The sequence below is a fragment of the Thermobia domestica genome, chromosome 14, assembly GCF_964235325.1.
Source record: "Thermobia domestica chromosome 14, izTheDome1.hap1.1, whole genome shotgun sequence".
NCBI lineage: Eukaryota > Metazoa > Arthropoda > Insecta > Zygentoma > Lepismatidae > Thermobia > Thermobia domestica.
Window position 1 is genome coordinate 191,182,738 of NC_137467.1, and position 15,118 is coordinate 191,197,855.

Below are 15,118 nucleotides of genomic sequence, written 5' to 3' on the forward strand. Positions count from 1 at the left end.
GCAGAGTTGCCAGAACTACAGATTTTGGAGGAAATCTGCTTTTTCCACGTTCTACTGATCTACTGCGAAAGAAAATGAAAAGTGAACAATCTCCTGCTTTTTTCTTACTTCTAGAAGTTAAAAAACATATTATAATTTTCATTTTTCCTTACATGAAAAGACCTAATTTCTCTGTATGTTATCGATCTTTATAACTTACGGAAAGATTTACGAGTACATGTTGTTTAGAATGGGACATTTGTTGGAAGTGCGGGTGAAAGTGAGGAGGAATGCGGGGCGACGTTGTTACCCCACTTTCAAAAATATCTATGGCTTCCCCCCACTTTCTAAAAATCTATAATAGGGAAAGATAGGCATGAGTGATGGTGTGACATCATGCGTTACCCTACCTTTTCAGAACTAATTTTACCCCTGGTTGGAAAAGTTGCTTAGATCACCTGTCCACGATCGTCAGCGAAAAATCTTATGTTATGATTACAAGTGACTGTATCATATAACTATACTATCGCTAGGTGCATGATAAGACATTTTCCCACCACACTTTGCTTTTTCACTACGACTTATTTCACACACGTGTGTATCAAACATTATTAATATAAAGGGGGCTTGAGGGTTTTGCTACTTCCAAAGGATTACCTAATCATCGGAAAGCATTTTCTTTATGGAACTTATTTTCAAGTAATTAAAATTCAAATCTATGTTTTGCATGTATTACTTTGAAATGAAAGTAATAACGAATTCTGGACTGCTTGTTTTGACCACTGTCTCTTTAATAATGGCATTTTCTTCTCTCCCTGGATTTACACTTAAATGCCGCTACTTTATGAGTCTACTGCTTTCTCCTGTTTTTTTTTTTTTTTTAATCTTCGAGTCTTCTGATTTTCCAACTGATCGGTCTGGCAACACTGAGTCCATATCTCTATAGAGGAAAGTCACCGTCAGCTGTAGCAGATTTGCCCCCGACCTTGCAGCCTTCTGTCATTTTTCATTTTCAGTGCATTCAATGATTTCCATATACTACAGGGTGTCTGAGAATTATCTATACAACTTTACGACGTTATATTGAAAGAAGTTAAGGTGATATTTACATGCGGTTTGTTGCATGCAATGCAGAAAGTCTTAAAGTTTTTTTCTTTTACAGGCGGTTTTGTGCATTCAATGCAGAAAGTCTTACAGGTTCTTCTTTTGTCTTTTACAGATTAGCAAACAATAAATGAAGATATGGACACCACAAAAAAAGCACAGTTTGTTGCCTGGTACATAGAAACGAAGTCGGAGCCTCAGGTGCAGCGGAATGTAAGGACGAAGTATGCACGTGATCCTCGAACCAGAGCTACAATTAAAGCTTGGTATAAACAATTCACGGAAACGGGAAGTGTTCTGCACCAGAAAGGAGCTGGAAGACCGAGTACCAGTCAGGAAGATGTGGAAAGAGTGAAACAGGCCTTTGTGCGTAGTCCAACAAAATCTGTTCGCAAAGAGGCAAGAGAATTGAATATGCCCAGGGCAACGGTTCATGATGTTCTTCATAAACGGCTGAAGCTGCACGCCTACAAGGTGCAATTCCTTCAGGTCTTATTGCCAACCGACAAACCCAGACGTACTGACTTTCCTTGTTACATGCTGAACCGCATTGAGCACGATAACCAGTTCCTGCAAAAGATTTGTTTCAGTGACGAGGCAACATTCCATGTGTCTGGGAAGTTGAACAGGCACAATGTTCGCATATGGGGATCCGAGGACCCTCATGTAACACGTGAGATGGAGCGCCATAGCCCTAAGGTAAATGTCTGGTGTGTGTTAATGCATAATCGCATTATTGGACCCTTCTTTTTCGATGAAAATTCAATCACAGGTCAGGTATATCTGGATTTGTTTCAGCTTTATGTGATTCCTCAGTTGGAGGATCTGCAACCAAACATTCTGTTTCAACACGATGGAGCTCCGCCACACTGGTCTTTAGAAGTTCGAGAATACCTGGATGAGGTTTTTCCCAATAGGTGGATTGGTCTCGACGGTCCGATATCATGGCCTCCGCGGTCGCCGGATCTGACACCACTGGACTTCTTCCTGTGGGGGTACCTTAAGGACATCGTCTTCGCTACAAACGTAGCAAACCTTGAACAGCTAAAGCAGCGTACCCTTGCTGCTTTTCAGACAGTAACTGATGATTTGCTGCAGCGCACATGGGCTGAAATTGATTTTCGTCTGGATGTGCTTCGTATCACACATGGTGCCCACATAGAGGTGTACTGAACAGGTAAAAAAAACTTTAAGACTTTCTGTATTGAATGCAAAAAACGCATGTAAATATCACATTAACTTCTTTCAATATAACGTCGTAAAGTTGTATAGATAATTCTCGGACACCCTGTATAACCGTATATTCAGTACACAACTTACATACGGTACGGAATAAGAGGTCATCCACATTCTACGTAACGCGGTAAAGGTGGGGGGAAGGGCTTTGCTTTACGAAGAGTAACAAGGTTGGTGGAGGAGATTTACGTTTTCGTTAGGTAACTCTTTTTTCTTTTTCTTTCTTTTTTTTGCTGTAATTTTAATTTTTATTCTAAGGTTTATATGCAATCTGTCAAACAAATAATTTTATTCATTTCCTTTCTTTTTATAAATAAATATTTCTATTATTTTGGGGAGTTGCAAATTATTGCCTATATAAATTTAATCATACAGAAGGGATTCGAAGATGCTAGTAGACATCAGCATGACAGGCGATTAAACTTGAATGTATTACAATACAATAAAACTCCGTTTTCTTCGTATCCCACACTGAGAAAATCCGGTCTCCGAAGAGCGGTATATTGTACAAAAATAGGAAATACGGAATCATTTTGCTTACTACAGAAATCAGTACGGAGCATACGTTGTCCGAATGCTATTAAATATTATATCATGCCGTTGCAAGATGTCTGAAATCTAAGTCTGCCTATTACTTACATATATGTATGTTACCTTCGTCAGCTATATGTTAGATATGTCCATTTATATGTGAGACCCTGAGCGCCTATATTTTTTCATACGGAAAGTACGTACAGATCGAACACCTATATAAAAAATATTATAAAACATACCTTTTCAGTTTTACGTTAAGTCCAGAAACTACAGGATTTTTAAATGTAGCATTCGATCTTACGTACGGCACATACATTTTTTCCTCAGTGCAGCATTGCATTTATGACATATGCTTTTCTGGAGTTAGTTGTTAGTGTTGATATCAACCGCTTGAAAATGTCGTCGCATTCACATTTAAATCACTATTTTTGAGAATATTATTTACAACTTTTGATTTGAATCATTACTCACTCTATTCTTCTTCGCATGTGAAACAGAAGAAACTATTTCTCGTGAAACAATATATTCTTTGACAGAACGATCTACGATTTGGAGAGGAAAGCAAGATATTAGAAACCTGAATCGTTGGATATTCATCCGGTTTTTTGTTTTTTTAACTTTTGGATTTCAATATTTCTGGAGAAATCGAGCTTATTCACATTTTGGCTCTGATATAGAACAAGAAGAATTTGAAAAGTGGTAAACTGAAGTCGAAAATTAAAAAAAAAAAAAACTGCTCCAAATCTTTTTGACAAACGAGATGTCCCTGCTTCTTCATGTGTGTCGACGCTTCTAATCTGTGGTCGACAAGGAAGAGAACTTCTTTGCTTCGTCGGCACTGGCGAACTTCAAATGCACGAAAGCATCCTGGATCCTGAAAAAAAAGGTCCATGTCAGTTTCTTAGACTCTATTTTATCTGCATGTTTCGGTAATCTTCGCTCCTTGCCAATCATCTGTGATCTAAAAGGATGGGTACGATATCTTTCGAAAAACGACAGTGTGCAATTCCAAGAATTAAGAATGGTTAGTTAAACAACAATATGGGTTAAAATATTATTATGGCATTATCGTTTTCTAATTCTTTGATTTTTTGGCGAAGGAACACTACAAATATATTCAGATACAAGTATTTTGTAAAGAAACCTTCTACCATTAAAATTAGTGTTTTTATTGTAATAACCCCCAAAATAAGCAAAATTGCTGAAAAACAAAAATTAGAAAGTGTTACTTAATAAAGGGGGTTGGGTCTTGCGTTACAGGGTGTGGGAAGGGTTAAAAAGTGGTAAAAAATACCGTTAGGTAATATATGGACAGCCCCTAACTCAATTTAATTTAAATACTTTACTCAGCATTAAGAATTCAAGTTACTTCCAGTGGCGGCCTGAGACATAAAGAGCCCTCTCTCTCTCCATATACACACATCGAAACAAGCACACACACACACATATATATGTGTGTGTGTGTGTGTGTGTGTGTGTGTGTGGTGTTTGAAACAACAAAGGAAACTTATGGGAGGTGATTCCTGACATCAAGGTAAGACAAAAATATAGACCATCCTGGGTGCATAAATGCTTCTTTCGGAGCTATAGTCTGAAGAAAACGTTAAAAAGAAATGAAACGACGACCTTCTGTCAACGTTCTGGAAGGGCATGGATTCGGTCATGGTAGAACTTGATGGGCCATGGAGCGAAGAAGGTATCAATTGCAATTTGCACCTCTACTAGGGATTTGAATTGACACCCTTTAAAGTGATCGTCCAAGGAATGGAACAGGTGATAATCGGACGGTTCAATGTCCTGGGATTGTGGCTGATTTCAATAGTGTTTCCCATCAAAGGCGTAGAATGGTGTCCCGGGTCATCCTAGTAACGTAGAGTTTAGTGTTCTCTTGTATCAGGAGAACCCCTTTGCCATTCAGAAGTGCAAGATCCAGAGTTTTTAGTTTTCCTTGAACACGGCTCAACTGCTGACAGTATACGGTTGATGCTCTGGCCATCTGGTAGCAATTCCCGATGCGTGATGCCGCGAGCAATCCACTAAACACACAAGAATCTTCTTTTGGTGCAGTACTTGTTCCAGATATTTTGAACCGGTTCATGGGATGGTAACCAACGGTGGATCTTTGTACAGGACCCACTTCTCATCACATGTCAACACCCTGTATATTAATTTCTCCTTCTTCACAAACAAACACAGGCAGCAAAGAAACACAGGTGTCTGCACGTGTTGCCTTCGGGCCAGGAGTCAAATCATGTGGGAGGCATCGACTCAACTTGTAGTGCTTCCGAAGTTGATGGAGGTGCTGCCGAATGGTTTCTTCATTCACACTCCTCACATGTCTCAGTTCCTCACATGTCTGGCCACTGTTCCCCTCAATTCCTACCTGTACATCTTTATTTTGTACAATCTGTTGGTCTTCCGACATGTGGTGCGTCTCCGAGTGTTTCGTCACCCTCCTTAAACTTATTAAACCACAGGTGCACTTTTCACGTAGTCACGACAACCTCAGCAAAAGGCCTGGCATATCTTCCTCTCCGCTATAGCGGCATTTGACCCCAGTTTGAACTCGTACCGGATTCACACCCTTATGACGTTATGTGGAGGTCCCATGTTGACTGTCCTTACGCAAGTTCACGGTGTAACTGTAGTACTACAAGCAGGTAGTATGTTAGATATACCCACACCAACAACTGACCTTCACCTTATCTCCATTCCCATTCAACTCACGGTTTCAGTGCAAATGTAACACAGACCTTCACTAAAAGGGACAGAACTTCTAGTTACACACACACACACACACACACGGTATATATATGTCGGTAGCCAGACTCCCTCTATAAAAGTTGTTGCATAAGTCCCTTAGGATTCTGAAATATGTATTTTTGCATAACTCACATATTAGTTCTTAAGTGAAGTCTTGACCCGACTACGGTACGTACCATAGTTTTGGAGCTAAAGACCTTTAAAACTTCTTTTTCATGTTTCCGGCAGCCTACAACTCGGAAAGGAAGCATTTGTGCACCAAGTTTGTTTATACTTTTGTCTTTCTTTGGTGTCAAGAATCAGTTCCTAAATGTTATCTGTGTGGTTTTAAAACACCCGTAAAATGACTTGAGAAAAGATACATTAATCCTAATCACAGAAAATTGAAACACACTTTATTTTCCTACTTAATCTCCCTGCACTCCAACGCAGTTTTCCGAACATCTCAAAAGCTTTTTGATTCCGTCGAAAAAAGAGTTTTTCGGTTGCACCTGTAACCAATTTTGCACCACATCAATGACTTCTGCACACTCTTTCCGCAAATCTAGCCTGTCCTGTAAGATGGAATACGTTGAACAATGACTGATATGTAAAACATAGGAAATTTCGTCCACTGTGATTCGTCTGTTTTCCATCATCATACCCTCAAAGACTTTTATATTGTTCCCAGTCGTTGACATCGATGGCCTGACTGATCTCTCCCTTGCGATAAACAGCTGCCGCCATACTGCACTTACATTCGACAAATAATTTCCGCAGGTTTAACACTTTCCGCAAACAAAAAGGGAATTAGTACTCTCATTTCCTTTGTCTTGCAGATCGACAATGGAAGTGGCATGTTTAACGGTCTTCTGCATTCCAACGACTAACGCAGGGATAAGAGCGACACATTGCATAGAAGTGTTGCAGACGACACTTATTTGGCGGTGGATATTAGCAGTGTTACCAAACCCAAGTGTGATAAGTTGCAACGCCTTCACTTTCTGACATCATATCGCAATATATATATGGTGTTTCAAAACAACGTCGACAACTTTTTCGGAGGTGATTCCTGACTGCAAGATAAGACCAAAATTATAGACCAACCTGAGTGCACAAGTTCTTTCTTTCGGAGTTATAAAATGCCGAAAACATGAAAAAATGAAATTTAAATGTCCATAGCTCCAACACTATGGGACCCACCGTAGTTGGGTCAATACTTCACTTAGAACTAGTATGTGTTCTATCCAAATACCCATGTTTCAGAATCCTGCGGTACTTCTTCAACGAGTTTTATAGAGGTAGTTGGTGAGTACTTCAAATTATATGCCTGTAGCCAAACTGTCTATAGAAAAATTGTACATGAGAACCTTAGGATTCTGAAACATGAATTTTTGGATAGCGCACATAGTAGTTCCTAAGTGAAGTATTGACCCGACTATGGTAAGTCCCATAGTTTTGGAGCTATAGACTTTAAAGTTCATTTTCTTTTCATATTTTCGGCAGCCTATAACTCCGGAAGGAAGCATTGTGCACGCAGGTTGGTCTATACTTTTCGTGTTTTCCTGGTGTAAGGAATCGCCTACCAAATGTTATCGGTGTTATTTTGAAACACATATATATAGCGAGACAGAGAGATGGATTTACGGTGTGCATGTGCACCGCATTTGTTGTAAATATACACTACCTGAAACGAGAAGCTGATAGCAACACTTCTCAAAATTTTGTGCCGTCACGTGATTCTGATTATCCTTTTGCATGACTCAAATATCCATTATTTTCAAAGTAAACGTGGTTATAGAAATTCCTGATTTAAAGAATCAAATCAATTATATAATGCAAATTATACTGATACAAAGCGGCCGTAGCTTAGTTGGTAAAGCATTGACTTCGAATTCGTGGGTTTATTTCCCGAGACTGGATAGAAAGCTTTTTCAGGGCGTTTCCTCATTTACACCAGAAATGACTAAACGCAGTAAGAAAATGAATTGATAACTGAAAAGCCCAATTGAAGTACAAAATTATAGGGCTGCAAGTACGGATTTTACAAGGTGAGGATTTAGGGACCCTACTTTAGAATTCTGTCTCATGAGTCTCTAGTATGCATAATGAGGTATAAGAGATGTTCTTGCCAAATTGTGCGATACTCCAGTATATCCGACAGTTTCTGGGAGATTAGACCCCAGACGACAGGCTCTGTTCATTGGAACCCTGCGGTTGTGTGGCACCTCCAGACCTCCTTCAATTTCCTGAAATTACGATTATGTCAAGAGGTCCTAATTTTATTTTTTATTTTTTATTTTTTATTTTTATTTTATTTTATTTATTTATTTATTTTTTGCTGGGGAGCCCAAAATCGGAACAGCCATTACTGGTCTAAACAGGCAAATAACACCATTAATAGATTATCATCTGAAGCGACTTCTAATTTAGGAAATTTAGGAAGGGCTCCGGCTAGTCTTCAGGGCTCCATAATCAGGTGTTGAGTAATTTCATACAGCTGCATTCATTATACCTAAATATGACGTTATGGCAGTTCGGCACTTTGGGATTCATCTTTTTTAAAATAGGCCATTAAACTTCGACTGTAAAATTGAAGTTCTTTGTTATTGGTGTAGGTAGGTGGTGTAGTCCTTACTTATTTTCAGAAGTGAGTAACCAGGCACACGATAAAACGAATTCAGAAGAGAGTAACCAGGCACTTGATAAAACGAATTATAAGAGCACATGTGGCCATGACTGTACCCAAGGGCCTCAACAATGATGAAAGGGGCCCGACAAGAGGACCCATCATATATATATATATATATATATATATATATATATATATATATATATATATATATATATATATATATTTGTTCGCCTAGAATTATTTCTACTTCAGAGGTAGTATGAGAAAATTATTATTATTATTATTATTATTATTATTATTATTATTATTATTATTATTATTATTATTATTATTATTATTATTATTATTATTATTGACTCAACGGATCCAGGCGAGAATCCCCGTCTTCCCGCCCTGGCCGGTCCGACATTGGTTACTCCAGAAGTGGAAAATAATTGATGTTTCGTACACTACTTAACATGTTTGTAAATTCAATTCCGAATCTTTCTGTTACACAATGATCAAATGCTGGATTTATATTAGGTATAAACTTGGCAGCTTCTTAATGTACCGTAACAATAACTTATACTTTTTCCATGTTCGCTAGTTGCTTCATAATTTTAGATGTGAATACGCAGGACGGAAAAAATATGAGATTACTTTAACCTATGTACTAAATTTGGTATTCCTCCATTACATCCTTTACCCATGTTACCAAAAATGGTTGGCCCAATATTGATTTTTAGTTGACATCACCAATTATCAACCGTTGAAACGATGGTTGGGCATGTCCGCTTTGCGTTTGTTGGGCCAACGCACCATTTCTCAACGTTGGTCCCACGAAGAAAACAACAGTTTTTCAACAATTTCCCAACCGTTGATGACGCGTCAACCATTTGTTCAACCACGTTTCACCCGTTAGTGTTTATGTCAACGTTGGGCCAACAAAAGATCAACCGTTACCGCAACAGTTTGACAACGGTTAGCATTTTACAACGTTAACCCAACAAAAAGTCAACCGTAATTACAACCATTATTCAACTTTATACACATATCAACCATATATCGACGTTGAGCCAACGACAATAGAAACGATAACACAACCGTTAATGCACTTGAACCATTTATCAACCATATATCGACATTGGGCCAACGACGGGACACATGATAACACAACCGTTAATGAACGTCAACCATTTATCAACTATAGATCGACGTTGGGCCAACGACAATACAAATGATGACACAACCATTATTCAACTTCCAACCAGTTATCAACGTTGGTCCCACGTGGGCCAACGATAGGTAACAACGATATTTCAACCAACATGGACTGGATGGCGGGGATGGTAGCTTCCTTTGTCGCAGCAGGAGAATAACGGCATTGTACCTTGTACAGAACCAGACAATACTGACGCAGCCAGTGGTGCACGGGTAGCAAGCCTCTTGCCAAGTGGCATTCGGCTAGGTCGAGCGTAACCACGAACCCTTCTCCGGCAGGGCTTTCTCTGGGTTTCCTCAGTCCCACCTGGGAAATACCCGGATGCTGAGATGTGCAAATCCAGAGCCGCGCTACCTTCCCACATTCTTGTCTCTCCTATATCGGCCTAAGCATTCATATCTAAAGGTTATAAATAAAGTTCAACTTCACTAGAAAAGAAAAGAAATGACCGCCGAAAATGGTTCCACATTCAGATAGAAAGTACAGTGTTCAAACTGAGTGTTACAAGCCAATATCCCGCGAATTATTGCATCAAATAAAAAGTGTTAAGAGTCAATGTACAATACAGACAGGCCTAAAAACATGTCGAACACGAGGTTCCATCATCATACTGTAAGTGAATAACAAGTAAAATGTTCGGGGGCAAAATCGACCTATAAGGGTTAACGTAATAATAATAATAATAATGATAATAAGAAGAAGAAGAAGAAAAAGAAGAAGAAGAAGAAAAAGAAGACTAATAATAAGAAGGATACTACTACTAAAAATAATAATAAAACTAGTAATAATAATAATAATATGAATGAAGACAATGAATAATACCAATACGTATGCGCAAAGAGACGTCGTTCCTCAATCACTACAATCCTATGAGAAAGGGATAGGAAGGTACCTATTAGGCCCTACTTGTAGGCAACATCTCAACATGTGCCTAGTTAGAGTAAGGAAAGCCCGTCAACGTCATTGCCTGGGGAATGGAAACGATGGCCTTCGGAACATAGTACAACGATAACGTTGTATATTGCATTCACACAGGGGACGGGGAATGTGATTTTCATTGTTCTACTGAGAGCATTTGAATGTACCTGTGTGTTGTTTGTTCATGCAGTGTGAATAGTATGGTATTATTTTTTTTTCTTCTTGACTAGTAGTGTTCAACGTAAAAATCATCATTGATGTTACATTGCCTAGCTGTTAGTGAGAGTGTTAGTGACTTAAAGGGAAGTGGCAGTGTGGATATTGTAGGTAGGGGCTGTACTTGTGTGTTGAACGGTTCAAAAGCGTAGAAAGAACGGATTATCAACTTTGGTGATAAGTTTTCCGTACAAGGAAACGAACACTATCGCATTAATATTATTATTTTGGGTAGCGTTTGAATAGAGCAATGGCGGTGTTTGATCATTGTGTAGATATGTTGCTGGTGTTGGGCGAATGTAGAAAAAACTATCGTAACGCGGCGCGAAGGTATGCAATGCGCAATCCCCAACGCCAACAAACATCTCACATGGCATTTCTACGATTGGAGAGACGTTTGCGGCAACATGGTACTCTTGTCCGGGGACGAGGTATGGGTCGTTACCGCTCTGCAACCAATGAAGAAAATGCAACAGGAATATAGGCAGCAGTGCATGTAGACTCACATGTTACCACGAGACACCTCGCTCAGGCCAGTGGAGTTAGCCAAAGATCTGTAGTGCGTATTTTACACGAGTACATGTTTCATCCGTATCATATCATCTTCCATCAGGAACTATCTGGCAATGATTTTCATGCCAGATTGCAATTTTGTCTATGGTTAGAAGGTATGGAAAACAGACAGCGCAACTTCATATCCACCATCTTGTTTAGCGATGAAGCTACATTTACAAACACAGGACACGTAAACCGACATAATATGCATTATTGGGCTAGGGAAAATCCACTATGGCAGAGACAAATTGCTCCTCAGCATCGGTGGTCTCTTAATGTATGGTGTGGCATCCTTGGTAAATATATCATTGGACCATATTTTTTTAATGGACGTCTTACTAGTGATACCCATGCCGCATTTATCAGTGATGTACTATACCCGGAGTTGTTAGAGAATATTCCTTTCGCTGAACGTATAAGAATGTGGTATCAACATGATGGTGCTCCAGCGCACAACGCACACCAGGCCAGAGCCTTATTGGACCGCTGTATGGCGAATAAATGGATTGGACGTCGAGGTCCTATTCACTGGCCTCCATGATCTCCTGACCTAACCCCACTTGATTTTTTCCTCTGGGGTTATGTTAAGGATCGGGTAATGTCCAACGTACCAATAACTACTGATGATATGAAGGCGCGTATCCAAGGTGTGTAAGCATCTATCACTCCAGAGATGCTACATGATGTACGAACATCCCTATGCCGCCGCTTACGAAGGTGTGTGGAGCAGAATGGAGGACATATCGAGCATCATTTGTAGCATGGTAAGTGTTGAAATTATTTGCTTTACAGTGATAGAAATTACAATTTTTAACATCGCACATACCCGTAGAATTACTAAACGTTATTCTACTACTTTGCAGGATATTAGGTTGTGGTAATGCTGTTGTGACTAGTGATGGGTAAATTCCCGGGAAGATATTTTTTTGGGAATATTCCCGGGAAGATTTCCAAAATGGGAATTTATCCGGGAATCTATGTACAATCAAAAAGAAAATTGCATTCTATTACTATATTATGATTTCCAAGTTGAATTAAATTTTATGTCACAGCATATTATTACTGTTGTTCACAGAGGATTCTATAAAATATATATTCGGAACGGTACTATGTTACTTTATTATATTTAGAGAGTACGCATAAATGTATATTTATTTACAATATGTTGTATCAATTAAATGTGTGAAAAAATTATATAGTAAAAGTTTAAATTTATATGTAAGTGGATTTGCTCAACTTGACTCTATTACTGATATTATAAACACATTAAGTTTATAAATGTTATAAACCAATTAGATTTGATAAATGCTAGAAGATACATGTCTCACCAATTTATCAACATTTGCGCATACATATTTATGTTCACAAAAGTTGCCAGATACTTACTTATCTTTATATTTTAGCACGTAACATTGCCATACAGGATCTTTCATTCTACCTATTTCTCGAAATTCTATATGTTACTTAACATGTAAAAGAAGTCCGAGTACGTCTTCAGAAATTCGAGTCAGAGAGAGGAGACAGAGCGACGTCTATTACAAATGGTGGTTCAGGGTTTATTAATAGCACTTCATCTCTGTTTCTACATAATTCTAAATTACTTTACAAAATGGTTCCTTTTCATCATTTGTAAATTAGTATTCTGCTAATTTTGGCTGTTCTTTAAGATTGGGGGCCAGCTTTTGCACCTACTTTTTTGCGATATTCTATTCCGATTCGGTTGTTTTATAGTTTCATACGTTAAATTACATTACCAACATTAAATTTAGACAGCATTGCAGAGCGAGCGTTAGCGAATGAAGGCGGGTTAGAGCCCTCGATGGCACGTTGTTTTCTATCTTCGTTACCAACAATTTACTTTCTTTTCTCACATAAATCACTTCCACTTACCTTTCCGTTTTGTATAAATCCCCTACTGCCCTAAAAAAAATTGTGTTCGATACTTTCTCGACTACTTGAACATCACTATCACCTCATTTCTTCCGTAAATCATCTTTTTTGCTAGTTTTGGCTCCCCAATACTAAACAATTACCTTACTTTTTAGTGCAAATGGAAATGGAACTTTAAAAATCATATTATTAGCTATATAAAGTGCCGTCAAATAATTTTCAATTTTTTAACCTCCAAATTCTTTAAAACCTACAAGTAAATCATAATATATTAAAATAAAGTAATTAGTCATATGATTCTTATAATTTGGAAGATAAAGTAAAGAAATGGAAATAAATTCCTTCCCGGGAATTTATAGGCCAGGGAAAAAATCCGGGAATATTCCCATTTTTAAATTCCTTCCCACTGGGAATATTCCCACTGCCCATCACTAATTGACGCATAATTTTAGACATATAGGGCCGTATGCAGAGTCGTTCTGATGCGTTATTAATGCCATACTAAAGGGGTTGACTAACATATGTTTCCTGCAGTAGTCAGGCCTTTAGTATGAAGCTAATTATACTTCAAAACGACTCTGCATAAGGCGGATAGGATCTTATGCAGAGTCATTTTGACGTATGATTAGCGTCATATTAAAGGCCTGACTGCAGGAAACATGTTAGTCGAACTCTTTAGTATGGTACTAATCATACTTCAGAACGACTCTGCATAAGGCCGATATTGTCTAAAATTATTTTGTGGACGTAGCTAACTGCTAGGTGGTTGACCCTCTTTTTTGGTCATAGTTGACCTCAGACACATTTTCAGTTTCCGCGGAGCAAAAATATTCGTTCGGGGACGAAAACTTTTTTTTTTACAAATATTGGGAGGACACGTCCCCGCTGGGATTGATCGTATATCTTACCAGTACATAATTCAGGCTCTCGTAATTCACGTAGCACTACGACAGACCTACTTCATACCACGGACGATATTTATCTAGCACTAGATGAAAATTATTTATAATTTCTGGTATTACCATACCCTACAAAAGGGCCGCAGTAGTTCAGAGGTAGAGAGTTCACCTCTGGTGTGTGGGGTCCCTGGTTCGATTCAAGCTCACGCCATGTGAACTTTGTGGTGGACAAGCACCGTGTGTGTGGACTTTCTCCGAGTTCTCCCGTTTCCACCCCGTATAGGCATATATAGGCTCTGCTCAGGCACATACGCAGAAGTTATTTCAGAATGGGTCCAAAAGTTTTCTGGACGGGCCCAAACTCAATATGAGGATAAATTATGTTAACATTTCGAAATCCACACTAAAAGTAGTGTAAATTTACGGAAAAGTTGGGATTTCGAGGGATGTCCAGACCCACCCCTTGCCTACGTCCGTGGGTCTGCTTGTCCACAAAGCAAAGCAAGCATCACGCACATATAAAAGTAGTAATGTGCTTGTCACTTGCTTAGTAACGCGCACCGCTTGAATCCGAAAACACGTTTCTGAATACCACTGGAAATAATTTGATCGTATACTTAAGGTTGAATCTTCAATGTTGAGTGTGAATTCGTGATCTTAGATTTTGTTAGTTACTGTGCTATTTATTTCGAAATATTTGGTTGGTAATACTTAAGAAGAGGAACTACTTAATAAGCACTTCACACTCAGATACTCCACGTACTCAGTGTTTGATACTCAAAAATACATATATCTACTAATTGTTCAAAGCATTCAACATTAACTAGTAAATACAACCTGGTCTGGTATATGTTTTAAAAATTGAGTACATATGTGTCTTTAGTGTACATGTCAGAGGAAAATTCAAAATGGCCGCCAAAAATGGTTCCACATTCAGATAGAAAGTGCAGTGTTCAAATTGAGTATTACACGCCAATATCAAGCAAACTACGCATCAAATAAGAAAAGTGTTAAGAGTCAATGTACAATACAGAAAGCCTGAAATTTGTGCTAAAGAAGTTCGCTCGCCCCGCTTTTGTATGGAGGGGTATACATGGAATTTTCAAATCGCAACATAGGGCGAGTGATACCTCTTTGATAGATCGTGAAATACCACACAGTTTACTACAAAAGTTGTTTTGATTTCAGGCAAGCCTGTCATAACTAGAA

The 15,118-nt window shown here is 38.6% G+C and overlaps 1 protein-coding gene across 1 annotated transcript; it reads left to right on the plus strand.

Annotated features, from left to right (window-relative positions):
• Positions 1 to 1,221: 1,221 nt before the first annotated feature.
• Positions 1,222 to 2,256, plus strand: LOC145670187 (uncharacterized). The gene has a single exon (XM_081738563.1). It carries the CDS (start codon positions 1,222 to 1,224, stop codon positions 2,254 to 2,256), a length of 1,035 nt encoding a protein of 344 aa, XP_081594689.1.
• The last annotated feature ends 12,862 nt before the right edge of the window (positions 2,257 to 15,118 follow it).